Here is an 18,623-nt window from a genome sequence, read left to right as displayed (position 1 = left end):
CTCGAGTGTAAAGGATTAATATCACTTCTTAATAGCATAATAGCTATTATTAATCATTATTTTTAGGTTGAGAAATGGTGAAACCTTTGAAGACAGTGCCATCACGTACGAGAACCGCATGGCGAAGTACACCATCACGAAAACAACGGAAACTTCGTCAGCAACGTTCACAGTGAAAGCGAAGAACAATCTCGGAACAGCAGAAACAACGTGCGAACTGAAGGTGCAAGAACCACCGAAGATCAACTACGACGAAACATTGGCAAGCCAGAATCTACCTGTGAACAACCAATGGAAGATCGAAGTGCAAACCAGCGGCTTCCCGAAACCGGAAGTAACGTGGTCGAAGAACAGCAAGAAGATCGTCGACAAACACGTTTCTATTCAGACCGAGGAGAGGACTTCTACCATTCTTATTGCTTCCCTTATCAGAGAGGACACTGCCACTTACACGGTAAAAGCGAGCAATCAAGCTGGCAGTTCCTCGGTTGATCTACATCTTCGAGTAATCGGTATGTTCCTGAAAAATCTTACTATTACTTAAACCTGTAATTAAATAAAAATTCATAACAGATATAATATTATAATTAATGACAGGTGTAATAAAAAAATTAGTAATAGGATAATGACAAATAAATAACTGGTACATCATTAACAATGGGGATAATAAAAAATGAATAATTGATACAAAATTGATAATAAAAATAATAAAATAAGAGGTTTAAATTTCGAAAGTTGAATCTGTAACAAAGAGAGAGCCAAATATAAAAATCTGTGTTTGACTGAAACCCTATGCATGTTATAATACATATCTAGCACTCATTCTTATGTCTGGCCCTTTTCTTGTAAGATCGTTACCATTTTCACGTTCACTTTTCAAATGTTTTAGACAAACCGAGCAAACCACAAGGACCAATTGTCTTCAAAGAAATCAGGCAAGACCGCGTTACACTCGAATGGCGGCCACCAGCCGACGACGGCGGTATTGAGCTTGAAAAGTACACCATCGAAAAGTGCGAGCCGGGTAAAGCCTGGGTCAAAGTGGTCGACATCGATAAGGAGGTTGAAAGCTTCTGCGTGCACAAACTGCAACAAGATGCAGAATACAAGTTTAGGATTATTGCGAGGAACATTGTCGGAGCATCGGAACCATTGGAATCGGACACTGTCAAGATGAGAACTTCCTTCGGTATAATGAATAACAATTATCTTGCTTCTTGTTATAGATATAAATAGACTGGATCTTTATGTATTTATGCCGTAAATTTGCAAAATGCAATAAGACGTTTATATTGACATTAGATTTACGGACATTTGCTGTACAGTCCGTTCTATCGTTCTTAAAAAAATTGACATTCGTTTATTTAGATCTTAGAACTTCACATCAATTGAAATCAACCAAAACATTTATCAAATAATGTTTACAAAATTCAATATGAGTCAAATTGACTCATAAATCAAGAGTTAATTATTAAAGACATTGCTAGAGTATGTTTATCATAAGGTATCTATCAGTCAACGAACTCTTCGCTTATTTTAATTTCTACACATTAGCTTATGAAAGTTGATATTTGTGTGATATTTTCTATGGTAACTGTAAGACTTTAAAAATTATTCAAATATGAGGTACGGGAAAAAGTTCGTACGGGTTTTTAAATCAAAATTGAAACACGGAGAACGTCAAGTAATTCTATTTTATTTGATATCAACATAAACATAATTTGTTGCTAATACCAATTTCATTCATTAAACTAGTGAAATACTAATTGAAATCGAATCTCAATTCACTGCCAACAAGAAAACCGTACGAACTTTTTCCTGTGCCTCAAGTTAATTTTAATTTAACTTCATATGAATATTAATAAGAAATAGACTTTTTGATATAGAAATTAAGAAAAATAATCTAGAGAGCAGATGTAACTAAACGAGAATAAATAAATGAAATAAATCATTTCATGATGAACGTATTCGCAGAGCCACCGGGGCCACCAAGAGGACCGCTGGAAGTGTCAGGAATGACGAAGACATCGTTCACGATAAAATGGCAGCCTCCGGAGAACGATGGCGGAACGCCGATCACGGAATATATCGTCGAGATGAAAGAAGAATCGAAGAAGGCTTGGCAGAAGGTTATTGAGACGAACCAAATTTGTTTCAGGAAAAAAGATTTAACAATGAAATACTTATACAGATTTGTTATTTACAGATTGGCACTACTAAATACGAGGTAACCCACTTAATCGTGTCAGACTTGAAAACAGATGTGCCGTACAACTTCAGGATAACAGCGAAAAACAGTGTTGGCACCAGTCCTCCTTACGTAGCCGAAGAACCGATCACACCCGGCAAACGACCCAGTGAGCAAAATAAATTATTTATATTATTCGTACTCGATGCAAATTATTTTTTAACGCTGATCTAATGCAATTAACAGAATCTGTGGATCTTTATTTCATAATTTTTAGAAGTAGGAATTCAGGAACCGTTTATTTATTAGAGATTTCATTATGTTTCACCATTTTTATCGAGTTTCATGTCTTATTGGTATTTATTTATTAATTTGTTATTTATTCAAATTACATCAAATCAACAATCTAATAATATGAAAATATAGATACAGAACCATAATATTATACTCACGAATAAATAATCCACTGCTTCTGTAATGAAGCAATAATATAAAATTGTAAAAGATTAAGTAACTTTTTCAATTATTTCTCAGAAATACACTGTAGAGTGTTGAAAAATAGTAACAAATATTACTTGAGTTTATTGTTTTCTTTTAAGAGAATATGCACAAAAATAATGGATTATTGATTGGCTTCTTTATTATTTAAGACCAGCCAAATTTTCACTATGCTTTACTAATATTAACAATGTCTAGGCATAATATTTTTGCATCAGCATAATCGGCTTCAGTTTAAATAATTTTCATAATTTTTGTCGCTGTCTAATATCGTTTAATGGATTGGTCCCGTGCCAATCTGCAATTAAAAGCTTTGCTTATTCAATGCTTACGCCTTAACTGTTGCTTAGAAATTACAAAGCTCACCGAAAACAACATGTACGCTTTGCTGGGCATATTTCCACCAACGAAAATGGTTATTAGTAAAAGTGAGTCGAGACTATGTTCTACGCTTTTCAGTACCAATCCTTTTTCACCCTTCATTTACAAAATTGAATCGTTTTCAGCACCACCATCGAGCCCAAAGAATGTGCAAGTGACGAACGTTACCAGCAAGAGTGTCACTTTGAGCTGGGCACCACCTGCCAGCAATGGCGGCACAGAACTCACAGGCAAGTTTTAAATTTTGTTAAAATTTCCGATTATTATTATTCATTTATTTTATTAGAAATTCTTAACATCATATGAAGCACTGCATAATTTAAGCATCTAAACAAGCATAATTCAATAGTCAAAAGGGTATAGAATCCATAAATATTTAAACAAACTCCCCATTTTCGCAGTGTTTATTTAAATTAATACAATTTTCTGTTATAAACTGATCGATTGATTCTCTGAAAGTTTCTTACTTTCATTATCTGAACATTATGATCTTTCTGCTATTTCAAGAAATGAGATCAACATTTATTTTTCAAACAGGATACGTTATCGAGAAGAGGCCATTAATCGGTAAAGGCGCAAGATGGACGAAAGTCGTTACTTTGGACGCCACAACGCTTCAATATTGCGTTGAAAATTTGAAAGAAAGCGAATTCCTCTTCAGAATCTTCGCAGAGAATAACCAGGGGCTCAGTTTACCAACGAACTCTGAACCAGTTACCCTGAAGACACACGCCAGTGTGTATCAGCCTTTCTTTTATTTTATCTTTTTCGATCGACTGAGAATTATCAAATACAATGATTAAATTATTTCTCGCAGCCGTACCATCACCGCCGACTGCACCGTTGGAGATCAGGCAAATCGCAGCGAACACGGTAGTGATTTCCTGGGGCAGACCAGAAAGCGACGGTGGCGCGCCATTGGAGGGTTACAAAATCGCCATCAGGGACGCGAAGAAGACAATGTGGATGGAGGTTGGCAGAGTAACTGCCGAAGTACAGAAACTGAACATCAGGGACCTCCAGGAGAATCATATGTACCTGATCAGGATCTACGCGAGGAACGAGATCGGTCTTAGCGATCCTTTGGAATCTGATGAACCCGTCCATATTCTTCCCGCTTCCGGTACGAACCATGTCTTTAAATTCACATTAAATTTTATTGAAAAAAAATAATGTAACACTTTGACAGCCACGTGACTATGAAAAAGTATGAAAAAAAGTTCACTAATAACTATATTTCCTTAACCATTTGAGTTCGCCGAATTTTTGCGAAAATCCGGTCGAAAAGAGCCAAACGACGCGATCGCGCTTCTTTCGTTTTAATTCAGAAACTGAATTACGCTTTCCTATTTTTACATAAAAAGTTCTAAATAGTGCGAACGTTTCGTTTTTTTCATTCCCAAGCTGATAATAACAGAAATGAAAATAAATAATTAGAAGGAAAATAGATAAATAAATTTAATTTGATTCTACGAACCAATAGGTTGGCACTGTTAGAAAGTGTAACGGAGAATCGCGATCGCACCACTTGGCTCTCAAACGCTCAAAGAAATGAATATGTGATTAAACAGAAAATTGCTAAACCAACAAATGATGATAAAAAAATATGATAACCTTATGAGGTGAAAAAAGACTGGAAGAACGTAATAGGATTAAAAATGAATGTTTTTATTGATGTATCAAGTGAATCGAATTTCGTTCGAGTTATGAAGTTATAACGAAATCTTCAGTTTCCATTTTACTAAGAAAGTGTTTTATTTTAATGAACGTTAGTTTGACAGCCATTGTATTGAAGAGTTCTAACGAAATATCTTTATTTACTGTTACCGTATAACAAAACAAATTTCTTTAATGACAGCTTGTATTAATTATTGTATTCTCACGTTTTCCAGAATTATCAGTAATAGAGCCAATCGCAGAGGCCACCGAGAAGGGTGAAACAGCATCGGTGAGCTTCAGCACGGAAAACACGAGCTCTTGGCTCCGCGAGCACAACATGGACGCCGACATTCACTCGTACGCGAGGGCGAGGCTTCTCAGGAAAGACGAATACTTCTTCCGCATTTGGCATTACGCTAAGAAGCTCTTCGAATAAGCATTTTTACGGTTTAACGGCGAAGAAAGTAGGAAACAGATCCCGTTTGTTCTCCTTTTTATTGAGGACCACGAAACATTTCAGACGTAAGCGACAATGAAAGAAAACGACAAGGAACAGCTTCAACAATCATCCATCGAAAACAATTTCTTCTAAACAGTGAATGATTATCAATTTTCTTCTTCCGCGAATTTTTCTACGGCTTCTAACGTTAATTTTCGATTGTTGATCTCTCACGTGAACATCATACTTAGATAACGCGACAAAAGGATAATAGCGACGTTATCATAACCGTTTCTCTATAGAGTCGGACGCGTAGCGACTAGATTTAATCTAAGAGTCGATACTGGATGGGTGTAGAATCTAGTCAACGTAGAGTTATATATATTTTTTTTTCTTTTATTTTCGTTCTGTCGACGGACCAAGACTTCCTCATATCGTGAATCAACTCAAAGAAACTCGAGTACGTTACCTAGTACTCCTGATTCTCCAGACAATAACTGTTCTTTTTTACTAGAAACCGTGTCATTGGGCAGTTCGACGTGAATGGAGAGTACACTTCGAGACGTTTCGCTTTTAAACGTAACCAAGAAACCGTATTTGAATCTTCGATGATGGCTTCTTTGAGAGTAACACGTGCATTTCTTCTTAAAACGAAATTTTCGTGTATTTTAACTACCGATCGCGTATTTACGTACTTTATATCGTAGATGGCACCGTCGTGAAGCTTCAGTATACAGTTTCTTCGCTGCGTTTCTATATATATATATATTTTTTTCTCTTTCTCGAATGAAATTATCGTTAAATAAATTATTAAGCTCAACTATTAAGCGGAAGTGAATCGAAGTATACTGTCCATCGCGCGAGTTTCCAACTGCCAGAACTCTGGACGACAATGTCCTGGACTTTCTCGAGATTCCTTAGAAAAAATGCAGTCAAGAATCGTCATGACAAATCAACCGAAACCCCCTCCCGATATTCTGACGATCGAGCAACGTGATAGTCGATCGTGAAAGAGTGAGAAGTGATTTAGGAATGATTAAGAATACTTGAATCCCCCCCTCGTCCGCCATCCTCTCCTGCACACAAATCCTTGATACCTCATCGAGTCCCACATCCTTTGTATATGTATTTATATATCGCGAGCGGAAAGCATCGTTCAGTTATTCACCCGAGTTTGCGAGGATTACTTTTAGTATTTATTCGTAATATATAATGTATATTTAATTGTTACTCGTTATCATTACCGTTATAATAATTATTAAATGATTGGCGCCGGCCATTGAACGGCCGGTGTCGACGCGACTGGTCAAGAAGACTAGAATATTATACGGAACGGAGCAATGCCACGCGTGGTTGGTGTCCCGAGACGTAACAAAATATAGGTGCATGAACAACAACAATAATTCACCAACGACGTGTCGCATACTCCGCGTTACATACTGTAAGACATTTTTTGCGAATTAAATTATTGCAAATTCTACGGCCCTAGTGATTCATTTCTTTCTGATACGTTCGACTACCTTTTTTCATTTTTATTCTAATTACTGGATGTCTAATCATTTCAAATAAAACTGTTTTCTTTTTTGAAGATTGAGGGGGTTTACATTAATAGACATAATGAAAATATTTTCTAAAGTTTATATAAATGTTGAAATAATATTGATGATATTAATTTTAAATTGGAAATAATGATAAAAATATCGGTAGATACTGTTGGGGTAAATGGATTTCGAAAAATATATTTAAAATGCATGGCAATGGTAAATAGTATTTAAGTGAAACTAAGTGAAGTATAATATATTTAATTCTTAAAAGAAAAAATGGACAAATTGTACTACAAGTTTGCAAAAAGAAAACAAATTTAATGTGAAATTTTGTCGAATTAAAGTATAAGGATATGAAAACCGGAAGCAACCCTTTTATATCGATATTTACCGTGTACGATATCTTATCGAGATATCTCGAAATAACACGATCGAACATACAAGATGGCAGCCCATTAAAGAGTTCATATATGCGTGTGGTTGTTTTGTGCAGTGCTTCTGTAATTTTATTCTTAACAATAATTTAGCATCTTTAATCATGGGGTAAGTAGTAAATATTAGTAAATATTGTTGCATTGATTCAGCGACTATTTTTTACGATGCACAGAAAGATGCGCAAGATAGTATGTTTACATCGCATATACTTACGTGATCCTCTGTTTATTTTCGGAATAAATCTCATACACTGTTAGAAAATGTCTTTTTTTCTTCCGGCCTTATGTAAGACTGCTGAATAAATTTACAGTAAAAATATTTTTTATTTACCCGATATTCTTTAATATCTTTTCACTGGAAAAAATAACCTAGTTTTTGTGTTTTATAATCTTTGTACTTTGTCATGTATACTATTTAATTGTTAGTGTATAGACTAATGTAAATATCATATTTTTAGAATCAAATTTATGTTATCTGTTACCTTCTAGTAACAATAAAAACATTAATATTAATTAATGTTTAGCATACTTTGTAATTTATATCCCAAGATATAAACTGTTTATGGAAATCAAATTTCATTCTTTATTGCACTGTGCTGAATAATTGAACGAATTTGGAAGTCTATTATTATATAATAACTAATTATTCAAATTTATTTTAGTACTTCAGACTTAGAATGTTTAGATGGTAAAAGAGATATTGTGAGCATAGATTCTGAATCCGATATGTTGAATGACCAAAGAAAAAAGAAAAAAAGGAAACATAAGCACCATAAACATAAGAAAGATAAATTAATTGAAAGAGAGGATGGGAAAATTGAAAGGCAAGACAGGTATGTGTGTTATCTAATTTATTATGTTATGTCTCGCTACAAGACTATCAATTGCAACATTTTAGGAAAAGGCATAAGAAACACAAACGACCTAAGAAAGAAAGGGAAGTTGAAAATGGTTCGTTAGATGAGAAACCAACAAGAACAGTTCAAAAAGATGTTGGTATAAATGGCAAAGTAAAAAATTCACTGCTAGAGGTTGTTTCTACAGAAGAAAGTGAAGATGAAAAGTTAATAGATTTAGATTCAGATGAGGTTGATTGTACAATTATTGAAGATGATATTGATCTTGAAGAATTAATGAAACAAAAGGTATAATTTTTTACTCTACAATTTTACATATGATTATAAAAATTTTTGCTACTATCTTCTATTGTTAATGCAGGAACGGTTGCAAGCATGTTTAGTACAATATCTCTCAGATGAATCTGATAAAGAAGAGAAGGAACCAGATCAGGAGGAAGTAAAAGCTACTGAAACACCTGACGTTATACTTGTAGAAGATGACAGTGAAAACGACAATATACCCCCTAAAAAGCGGGCTAGGAGTAAATCTGGTAGCAGGGAACGGAAAAAGATAACGAAACCTGAAAGGCGTGTTGTTGTAGATATGAGCAGAGATCGTAGAAGTCGAGAGGAGCATAAAGGAGATAAAAGACGCGATTCTGATAGAAGAAGAGAGGAAAAGGTACGTACAAAAGATGAATTAAGGAGGGAAGAAAACAGAAGAGATGATCGACCAGCTCGAAAAATAAGTGACAGGCATAGGGAGGAGTCCCGTAAAGAAGATAGTAAAAGAAGGTCAGAAGATGATAAACGTAAAGAATCTATTAAGAAGGATGAGTCGCGTAAAAGAGAGCAGGATAGACGGTACGTTGAATATTAAAAGAATTTTGATATTATTCAATACATTAATGCATAATACAATTACAGGGAAGAAGACCGACGAAGGGATTCAGATCATCATAACTCTAGATCACGTAATGATTATAAATCACTAGAAAATCGAGAACGACAGAGTAGTCGAGATCGCCATGTCAGTCGAGATCGACACGTAAGTAAGGATAGACAGGTTAGTCGAGATCGACACGCAAGCCGTGATCGGCATGTTAGCAGAGATCGTCATGTCAGTCGGGATCGTCATACTAGTAGAGATCGACCAAATAGTCGTGATCGTCGCAGTCGAGAAAGACCTCCCAGCAAGGATAGACACAGCCGTGATAAAAGAGACAGTAGAGAGCGTCATGCGAGTCGAGAACGGCACAGAGAAAGTAGAGGTAGTCGTGATCGTAATGATATACGAGATAACCGAAATCGCGAAAGAATTAGAGAACGTTCAAGAAGTACTAGAAGATCTCGTAGCCCTGTCAGGGCTAGATTAGATAGAGATCGTAACGATCGGTACAAAACTTCTAGATCAGTATCTAGAAGTAGAAGGGAAAGAGAGAAACATACCAGAGACCACGATAGAGATAGAGAAAAAAATGGTAAAAGGGAGCGTAATGACAAATACAAAGACTCTTTATCGGAAGGGCTGAAAGTGGAACATTCAGAAAGCTCAAGTGAAGAAGATATTAAAGATATTGATATAGAAGAAGAAGAAGATGAAGAGGCAATTATAGAACGTAGAAGAAAACAGAGAGAAGAACTTCTTAAAGTACGTGAATTGTACAAATATGTGTTTTTTTAAGGTAATAAAATAATAATTCTATATTTTTATTTCTACACAGAGGTTAGGTGGACCAAACGAAGACTCCAATATGTCTGCTGACATAAATACTGTTCCTGCTACACCACCATCGGAGAGCCAATCAAACGTGTCACAAAAATCGTTAGAGGTTCCATCCAACAATAACGAATCTACTTCAGAAAGTCATACACCACCACTGCCTGAAAAACCAAAGTCACCACAAACAGTTAAAAAGAGAAAATCCAGATTCGATGATACACCATCAGAAGATATTGAAAAAAATGACGACACAAAATCAATGGAAAAACTCAAACCAGAAGAAAAACAAAATGCAAAAAAATCAAACGAATGGGATATGTTCGCCGAGGCAGATAATATTGGCGATTTTAGTGTAAGTTTTCATAATGTTATTCCTAAACATTTTTTAGTCTTATTTTATATCTCATACCTTTTTATAGAGTCCTACTGTCGAAGGGAAACGGCAAGGAGGACCAGATAATCCAAGTTTAACGGACAACTGGGATGATGCTGAAGGATATTATCGGTAAGATATATTTTTTTAAAATATTTTCTCTAGTACATAATACACCACACAATTAAATAATTAATTTTGTTTTCAGAGTACGAGTAGGCGAAACATTAGATTCCCGATATGTAGTTTACGGATATACAGGTCAAGGTGTATTTAGTAATGTTGTAAGGGCTAGAGACAGCGCTAGAGGCAATTTGGACGTCGCTGTAAAAATAATAAGGAATAATGAAATAATGTAAGTGTTCATTATAATGCAACATCCATGATTTACTGTTTATACTTCAATTATCGTTTCAGGCATAAAACTGGCCTTAAGGAATTAGAAATCCTCAGAAAACTTAATGATGCAGATCCAGAAGACAGATTTCATTGTTTACGTCTTTTTAGACACTTTTTTCACAAAAATCATTTGTGTATGGTTTTTGAACCTTTAGCTATGAATTTAAGAGAGGTACTTATTCTCTATCCATATTTCTACAAAATATTAATATGTGTAATGTAACTAATTTTTATTTGAAATATAATTAGGTTTTGAAAAAGTATGGCAAAGACGTTGGTTTACACGTTAAAGCGGTAAGATCGTATACGCAGCAACTTTTCCTTGCTTTGAAGTTATTAAAACGTGCAAACATTCTTCATGCTGACATCAAACCGGATAACATTCTAGTCAGTGAAAGTAAACTAGTATTGAAACTCTGCGATTTCGGTTCAGCATCCCATGCACATGAGAACGATATAACACCATACTTGGTATCAAGATTTTATCGAGCACCTGAGATTAGTAAGTATTATTCATGTACATTATCACATTAATATGTGTATATATATATGTATATTGTTCATTAGGTAACTATTTCAATCTTTTGACTTATTTATCAAATTCTTTAACATGTTTCACGTTTATGCAATTTACAAAATCAAGTGACATAAGAACTCAAGAGGTTAACTCTTATTTACTGACCACTCAACTTTGAACCAGCTTTTAATAGCAATGCAATAGTATACGTGATACAAAGCGATCAGAAAGTGTGTTATATTTGATTGGAACAGATCATTTTCTGACGACGAAATTTTTTAGTCGCAAATATATATAATTGTATACTTTTTATACGTTGAAGGAAACTATGTGACATAGCTTGGGTATACTGATCGAACCCACAATAGGGAGATCGCCATTGTTATAGAAATTTGATAAACGTTGTCATATATTAGATGTTAACAGTACCATTTTCTAGTTCTTGGTGTACCATATGATTTTGGCATTGACATGTGGTCCGTGGGATGCACCATATATGAATTATACACGGGAAAAATAATGTTCTCGGGTAAAACCAACAACCAAATGTTGAAATTCTTCATGGATCTGAAGGGGAAGATGCCTAATAAACTGATTAGGAAGGGCATGTTCAAGGACCTACATTTTGACTCTAACTGCAATTTCCTGTATCATGAAGTTGATAAGGTTACGGAGCGGGTGAGTTGTCTTTCTACTTTTCTTTCCATCCTTGACCTTTGTGGTTTGGTAAGTGCCCTTGTTAAAAATGAATTATTCAAAGTATGATTACGCGTACAGTACGAAATTGTGAACATTTCTAGGAAAAAGTTGTAGTGATGTCAACGTTACCTGCTACACGTGATCTTAATGCAGAGTTAGGTGGAAATTCTTTGCCACCGGAACAAAGTAGAAAAGTTGGACAACTGAAGGACCTGTTGGAGCGAACGTTGATGCTGGATGCTGGAAAGAGAATTACTGTGAACCACGCTCTGGCACATCCATTTATACAAGAAAAAATCTAGGTAACCCTGTCCGGGGTCCATCCACATCGGAGAATTCATTGACGTAACATTACAAAAACTGATTGAAATGACACCGCTTACGATTCGTTGTGTATTATAAAACAGACTAACATAAGGCGGTGTCTCTTTATATAGAATGTGTCTTGTATTCGTTTTAGCAGAAAGAGGCGGTGCAAAATTTCACGATTCACTCTTACTCCGTCTAATTTGATAAAGAGAGAAACTATTTGGAGAATATGTAGACATACATATATATAAGTATATATATATTATATCTATATATATATATATAATATATATATATTTAGAAGGGAAAGAAAAATGACTTAAAACCTCACATACATATGACGTTGTACTCTATCAATCTGAAGTGTATTATTTAATGAATGATAACTATTGCAGGTCAATAGAGTGCAATATTTTTATATTAAAATTAGAACCACTACAAATGACGAATAAAAACGTTGGAGTTCACTGATGTATCGAACAACACAAAAATATGAGATACATTTATACGGATCGGAACAATATAGTGTATCAGGGCGTAAAAATCCTCTTTCCGTGTAAATTTTTCTTTTTCTTTAAAATTCGAGTTATTTCGCTTAGATTTGGTTTACTTCTTTTTCTCTGTGCACAGCACCGATAAAGTAAATAAACCAACGATGCTACGCTAAGAAGAAGAGGCATGCAGAGTTACATACTTGGTAATCGTATTCTCTTCCGTGGACGATATGAACTGGGAAAAAGTGACCGCCTCTTTCAGCACTGGCCATCGATACTTAGCATAATGGTGGTACATAGTATTTTTCTTTTTTCTCAATCTTTCAATTAAAAAAAATAATAAAAGAGAAAGACGATAAGAAAAGGGAAAGGAAAGTATGCGCTACTTTACAATTAAATAATATCTCATAAATTATTATATTCGTAAATCGTTATTAATAATGCGTTTACGTTCACAATGAGAGGATTCCGTGTATTTGTGAAATTGTAAAACTTAATGAATTTGATAATCGTTAACCGATTCACAAACGGTTCGTGTTTTTCTTTGTTGGCATTGAAATGTGCGCATGCATGGCATTTGGAGTCTCTTAGTAAATCAAAGAGACTTGTACTGACAGAGGAAAAAGATACAAATTGTATAGTAAGTAGGTTACTTGAAATAAAACGACACATGCTTAACTGAATGAGAAACGAGCCCTGTATTTTATACTTTCAGTCTTAATGACTAATATAAATAATCGCGCGCATCTCCCGTGCATATAGAAGCACGTGCCGTAGTTATAATATATTTAAAAAGAAACAAACTGTAATCCGTTTCGTATCTAGTAACGAGGTATAATAGGTAGATAACATGTGTTTCAGAAAATGTTGTAAAATAAGTTGCTATGTTAACACTCAATCACTAATTGACCGTTAGTTTCACAAAATACTAATTCATTTTCACATCTGACGTTGCATTTATTTAGGTGACAATGTAAAGAAATATGAGAAAATAATAATGTATATATTTGCACTGAAAAATAGAGGTCTGGAATATTTACCAACGGATAGTTTAAATACAGCAACGAAATTACTTAACACACAATAATCATATAACAATAGTAATCGTATTATTTGTCACAAAAACCGATATTTTCGTTTTAACGATTATGTCCATGGCATACGATTCTGCATTCTAGCTTTATAAATTTTCCTTTTTTTTCTTTTATTTAATCGTTGCGTTATTCATTTTTAAGTATGATACAGCAGAACATCAATGCTGTTTGAGTGGTTCGTGGTATATATTTTTACGTGGCAATATTGTACGAGGCTGCTTATGTTTCAGATGAGTCTTCGATTCAAAGCATCGTTAAGTGCGGGTGGACCTATGTGGGCTTTTAACGCCGATCCCGTTGCAAGGTATTCTTGGGGGACTGCCTTATGGGATATTTAGTATATCCGTTTTTCATTAAACGACCTCTATTACGAATCAAAGTCTGCATAAAATTGTATTCTATCTCCTCGAAGGCAGAGCAAATTTGTCTCATACGTACACTAAGTCGTCGTACATAATTTTCGTAGAGAATTACAAAGTGATATCTTAAAAAGATATAGAAAAAATAAATACATGTTGGAATTTGGTTTACTTTAATGTCGTATCTCGTAAAGCATGAGTATTTAGTCTGCCCTTCTAAAGTTTGTAAAAAAAGGATTTGTTCAGTTGCAAGAATAAAAAGAGCAATTAGATATTACGGGGATTTTTTAAAATACTAAAATAAAATTGAATACAATGAAACTTACATTAGTTTTATAGTTTTCTAATTGGCAATTTGGTAATGTTTCACTTGTAGCCCTCCCTGTGAGGAGGGGAGGCAATGGAAGAGATGATGAAATCAGTTGGTGGAAAGCACTGATGACAAAGGAAATGGGGTGAAATCCTCGCAGCAGCTGCTTGACTTCTTGTATATAAAATGACGACTGTCACAAAAGGGATCACCAAATATTTAATTAAATTTGTAACAGCAGAGAGGTTTGTCTTAATGTTTCATTGAGATTAATAAAACCGTAAGTATGTAAACAGGTAAGGTACATGTGTGTGCTGAATTCTAAGCTACCGTAATATATTTTAGAAGTGTATAAATGCCGTGGTGTGTATATACTCGAATATAGGTAACATTGAACAAAACGTAATACTAATATTGTTGGCCTTCAGTTTTCAGATGACTATAAACCAAAATCTTTGAACATAGTTTTAATATAAACAAACAAGTTTTACATGTGAAAAGTACTATAACAATCATCACAATAAATTACACATATACGTAATGGGATAAATAAATTTATTTCGCATTGCACTTTGATACAGCATTTTATATCTAGTAATAAAGAAATTAAATTTTTGTAGACTACATTATCCGCGTCACCAGTATGGAACGTTTTTAAGCATTTTTCTTACCATATGTGTGATAATTTATATTTAATTTAGATTTATTCATATATCTCTTAAACATATTGTCATCACTGTCTCAAATGTTTATGTAATAAAGTAAAATATAAGTACATTCTTTAAACATTTATATTTATTATTTTAGTTTAAAAACCTTAAATGCCTGCAAAAAAAAACAAATATTTTCATATTACAGTTCCAATAATACCTTTTAGATATATAGACTGAAGAAATAAAAAATTTACGTACACTAAGCATGTACATTATTTGGCGCATAGGTCATCAACATTGATAATTCTTGCGTTGCTTTAGCATTTTATCAGCGTGTTTCTCAGTCACGCGCGGGATAATACTGGACCAGTATTTCGGCTAATGATTGTGCTAATTCTATTGTCGATGCGCACAGAACTCGTCTGCTCATTAAGTCAAATGGACTGCCTACAATAAAAAATCAAATGTTGATGATTCAAAAGTAAATTTATACTTCGAAAATTATTTTATTTCAAATATTAAATTGTAATAAAAACAATTACCATCGGGATCTATGCATACTCCACCAGCTTCCCTAACAATAATATCACCAGCTGCAACATCCCAAGCATGAATACCAAACTCGAAAGAAACATCTGCTCCACCCAGAGCAACCATGCACATATTCAAAGCAGCAGATCCTAAAGCACGTATTCTAAAAGAAATAAATTTGTTTCAATCAATATATATTCTTCTGATTATAAAATAGATTTTCAAAGTTGTAAATTAGACGTTGTTTTACTTATAAGAAATACAACAAGTTTTAAAAATATAAAAAAATATAAGATGTTCTACCCATGAACTTGAGGGGGAAGATTGTTTGCATTTTTCAATACAACTTCCATTTTCTCAGGGTCTCTGCTAGTGCCCATTTCCATCATTACAAGAGCTTTACGTAATTCTACAAAAAAAGAATAAATAAAGAATTTAATACAACATAACAATTGATCAAAAGAAAATGAGGAAAATACAAAATTTACATACCTTTCTCCCCAGACACTTGAATAGGAGCCCCATTCAAAAAAGCACCTTGTCCCTTACGAGCTGTGAATAACTGTTCTAAAATCGGATTGTAAACAACTCCAATTTCTGTAACTTTGTTGATAACTAATGCAATTGATATGCACGTGTGCGGTAAACCGTGTACGAAATTCATCGTACCATCTATTGGATCTATAATCCATGTAGGGGCGTCTGTTAATTCAATTTTCGCACCAAGTGAACTTTCTTCCTCGCCAATAAATCTACAAAAATATATTTCGTTAATATTATTATTATTATTATTATTATTATTATTATTATTATTATTATTATTGTTGTTGTTGTTATTATTATTTTAAACGAATATTATGAAAAACAGAAGAAAGAGCTACTAAACAAACAATTTTTTCTTCCCATAGGAATTTCATGGAAAATAAAGAATTAAAAAAATTTTCAAAAACGTATAACTGTTTCCAGAAGTTTGCAATGTGTTTTGATACTTCTAGAATTTTCCTGCGAGTGGAAAATTCCATACAAACATATCATTGGACCCTGCTCGAAACTCATGACTATAAGTGGGATACATTGCGTCGAATGTTTTGATGGTCAAGTGTAAATTATGGTGTATGTGGATGCATACATGAGGATTCAATAAGGAGCAATTTACCAATTACAAAATTACATGATATACTCTCGTAGTAATTGATAGGAGAATTTCATTATAGAAATTGGTGATACGTTGCGTGATAAAATCGATAAACGCTTTTATAAAAAGTTTCAAATGATGGTATGATACGGTTGTCGGTAACGTGAAAATGAGAATATTTATTACGTTATTTTCAAATTTACATCGCTAAACAATTGTATATGCGTCGATAATATTTTTAACATCTAAAACATCTAAAACATCAACAAATTTTTTAATAATTTACTCAATCGAATTTTTACTGTTTATATACGAAAATTAGAAATTTTCAATTTCAAAAAAAATGCTTAAATGTGTGACAACTCGCTCTGTTAAACTGCACTATGTATAATGTCATTTACAGGAGCGAAATTTCCTAAACATTGGCAACACGTATACACAACAAAATTAACTAAAAAGTTTTAAATTGGGTAAACGTACTTATGATCTGGAAATTTGGAGGATATACCGGCCACTAATAGTTCCTCGACCTTTTGGTCCCATTCGGTGACAAGATCGACCTCACATGTTTTAATCATCGGATCTTTAGGCTGATTGATTTTTTCCCTGACGATCTGCAAACGTTTAAATTTTATTCAAATATTTACATTATTTTAGAAACTTCAAAAAAAGCTTGCAAATTTGAATGATGTTATTCAAAGATTATAAATTCAAATAAAAACATCACAATACATTATTTAAAACCATATATATTCACAGCGATCGATTTAGTATACAAACCAACCAGTAAATGTTTTAGTAATAGAAAACAATAATTCTGTGACGAACATTTTTAACTTTATTTCATCATATTTTGAAAACAAGTAAATGGTATTTCAAATTTTCCATTTAGGGATATCCGTTTATTTCATCGGAAGAGAAGAACAATATGATATAAGAAAAAATGCCAAAGAGTGTATTGTTCCATACAAGTATTAACAATATACATTTAGCAATTTCATATTTATTTGCAATACAAAATACATTAGAATTATAGGTTATAAATATAAGTCACGCTCGATTATTGCAACGTAAAGCCCACCAGAGGTGTTATTTTATCTAATTCGTTTCTCGGAAGTCAAGCAAGTGACTTCTAATATCATTACTAATATCATTACCTACACTACCATTAAGGAAAAAAAACAGGCTTGTAATAAAACAACTATGCCTGATCATGAATAAAACAATTCGCGTTTTTAAGTATTTGTATCGATAATGTTTTAATTAATATTGACATCACGTTTGTTGTAATTATCTAAAAACAAATTCACGATTCCTTGTACTGTGAAATAATTTTGTATTAAAAGCCAGTTGAACGACACAATACAAAACGGTTCTATCCAAAAGAAATATATACAGCGAGGCACCCTTTGTGTCCGAAAACTTGATTGAAATCCGAAACAGCAAAATCGATAAACGAGACTCGCTATCAGCCAAGAATAACTTAATACTGCGTGCGGTTGTTCCTTTGTTGTCGTCGATTTTGTCGATGAGAAACCCTTACTTACTGAGCCAGCCTCCTTCACTAAACGAAGCACGGTCAGGTAATAGTCGTCGATATTCGACATGATGACTGTCGATGCGTTTGAATTACGGAAAAAGGAAACGATCGGAGAGTCTCGCGAAACGATCAACGCCGACAACAATAACAGGCACCCAATGGTAACGGATACCGACCAACTGACGTAACATCTCGTCAGCTGGTTTTAAAAAGGCGGTTCTTCCACCACTTGGGCTCGCCATCGAAAGCGACAGTGGCGACGCGGCTCACGGCAATCCCGACTTTCAGTATTATCAAAAAATGATTATTATGAATCCATAGATGTTTAGATGCACAAAATCTAAAATATATTAATTATTAAAGGGTCCACCGTATTTTAGAGTTCAATTTAGTTAGTAACTTAGCATATTTTTATCAGAGTATGTTAGAACGCTTGACACAACATACAAGTTTGTCTTTGAAATCAGTTACTGAAAATTGAATTTGAATTTATATTTCAATAAAT

The 18,623-nt window shown here is 33.9% G+C and overlaps 3 protein-coding genes across 30 annotated transcripts in view; 2 read left to right on the top strand and 1 right to left on the bottom strand.

Moving 5' to 3' along the window:
* sls (sallimus) overlaps window positions 1-6,645 on the top strand; it is a 237,073-nt gene extending 230,428 nt beyond the window's left edge. For 21 of the 22 annotated variants that reach the window (XM_076369145.1, XM_076369150.1, XM_076369148.1 and 18 more), the window contains 9 exons: window positions 67-512; window positions 890-1,189; window positions 1,975-2,129; window positions 2,207-2,357; window positions 3,037-3,114; window positions 3,193-3,297; window positions 3,605-3,802; window positions 3,885-4,190; window positions 4,960-6,645. In XM_076369145.1, the coding sequence (XP_076225260.1) occupies window positions 67-512; window positions 890-1,189; window positions 1,975-2,129; window positions 2,207-2,357; window positions 3,037-3,114; window positions 3,193-3,297; window positions 3,605-3,802; window positions 3,885-4,190; window positions 4,960-5,162 (1,942 nt within the window). In that variant the 3' untranslated portion in view covers window positions 5,163-6,645. The remainder of the gene's footprint in view (window positions 1-66; window positions 513-889; window positions 1,190-1,974; window positions 2,130-2,206; window positions 2,358-3,036; window positions 3,115-3,192; window positions 3,298-3,604; window positions 3,803-3,884; window positions 4,191-4,959) is intronic. The other variant, XM_076369144.1, reaches the window with a different exon arrangement.
* Window positions 6,646-6,792: 147 nt separating this feature from the next.
* On the top strand, window positions 6,793-14,647 carry Prp4k (Pre-mRNA processing factor 4 kinase). 6 transcript variants are annotated; one of them, XR_004234391.2, is made up of 14 exons: window positions 6,793-7,252; window positions 7,806-7,976; window positions 8,042-8,288; window positions 8,362-8,846; window positions 8,910-9,633; window positions 9,707-10,057; window positions 10,125-10,210; window positions 10,287-10,433; window positions 10,496-10,649; window positions 10,727-10,979; window positions 11,434-11,672; window positions 11,795-11,995; window positions 13,821-13,894; window positions 14,326-14,647. XR_004234391.2 is itself a non-coding variant. In XM_076369201.1 (13 exons), the coding sequence occupies exons 1-12, from the start codon at window positions 7,248-7,250 to the stop codon at window positions 11,993-11,995; spliced, it is 3,063 nt and encodes a 1,020-aa protein (XP_076225316.1). In that variant the 5' UTR covers window positions 6,793-7,247; the 3' UTR covers window positions 13,821-14,647. The 6 variants fall into 6 exon arrangements, 4 of the variants coding, with proteins under 4 accessions (XP_076225316.1, XP_076225315.1, XP_076225314.1 ...); XR_012998961.1 differs by lacking the exons at window positions 13,821-13,894; window positions 14,326-14,647 and adding an exon at window positions 12,633-13,179 and having other exon boundaries at window positions 11,795-12,558; XM_076369201.1 differs by having other exon boundaries at window positions 13,821-14,647.
* A 150-nt stretch (window positions 14,648-14,797) lies between these two features.
* LOC116424151 (inositol monophosphatase 1) lies at window positions 14,798-18,327 on the bottom strand. 2 transcript variants are annotated; one of them, XM_031970166.2, is made up of 7 exons: window positions 18,069-18,327; window positions 17,059-17,192; window positions 15,936-16,195; window positions 15,747-15,852; window positions 15,455-15,606; window positions 15,171-15,359; window positions 14,798-15,084 (listed from the first exon to the last, which is right to left on the bottom strand). In XM_031970166.2, the coding sequence occupies exons 1-6, from the start codon at window positions 18,183-18,185 to the stop codon at window positions 15,253-15,255; spliced, it is 876 nt and encodes a 291-aa protein (XP_031826026.1). In that variant the 5' UTR covers window positions 18,186-18,327; the 3' UTR covers window positions 14,798-15,084; window positions 15,171-15,252. The 2 variants fall into 2 exon arrangements, with proteins under 2 accessions (XP_031826026.1, XP_031826027.1); XM_031970167.2 differs by having other exon boundaries at window positions 18,126-18,326.
* Window positions 18,328-18,623: the final 296 nt, after the last annotated feature.

This window comes from Nomia melanderi, chromosome 7, assembly GCF_051020985.1.
Source record: "Nomia melanderi isolate GNS246 chromosome 7, iyNomMela1, whole genome shotgun sequence".
NCBI lineage: Eukaryota > Metazoa > Arthropoda > Insecta > Hymenoptera > Halictidae > Nomia > Nomia melanderi.
This window is presented reverse-complemented; position numbering and strand designations above follow the sequence as displayed.

What these genes read in the sequence shown, in the direction of transcription:
- Prp4k (XM_076369201.1), top strand. An exon ending in AAAATTGAAAGGCAAGACAG is followed by an intron (nt 7,977 to 8,041) that starts GTATGTGTGTTA and finishes GCAACATTTTAG; the next exon opens with GAAAAGGCATAAGAAACACA. An exon ending in ATAATATTGGCGATTTTAGT is followed by an intron (nt 10,058 to 10,124) that starts GTAAGTTTTCAT and finishes ACCTTTTTATAG; the next exon opens with AGTCCTACTGTCGAAGGGAA.
- LOC116424151 (XM_031970166.2), bottom strand. Translation starts at nt 18,185, where the DNA reads ATGTCGAATATCGACGACTATTACCTGACCGTGCTTCGTTTAGTGAAG. An exon ending in CAAAGGAACAACCGCACGCA is followed by an intron (nt 17,193 to 18,068) that starts GTATTAAGTTAT and finishes AAACGTTTGCAG; the next exon opens with ATCGTCAGGGAAAAAATCAA. An exon ending in TCCAAATTTCCAGATCATAA is followed by an intron (nt 16,196 to 17,058) that starts GTACGTTTACCC and finishes ATATTTTTGTAG; the next exon opens with ATTTATTGGCGAGGAAGAAA.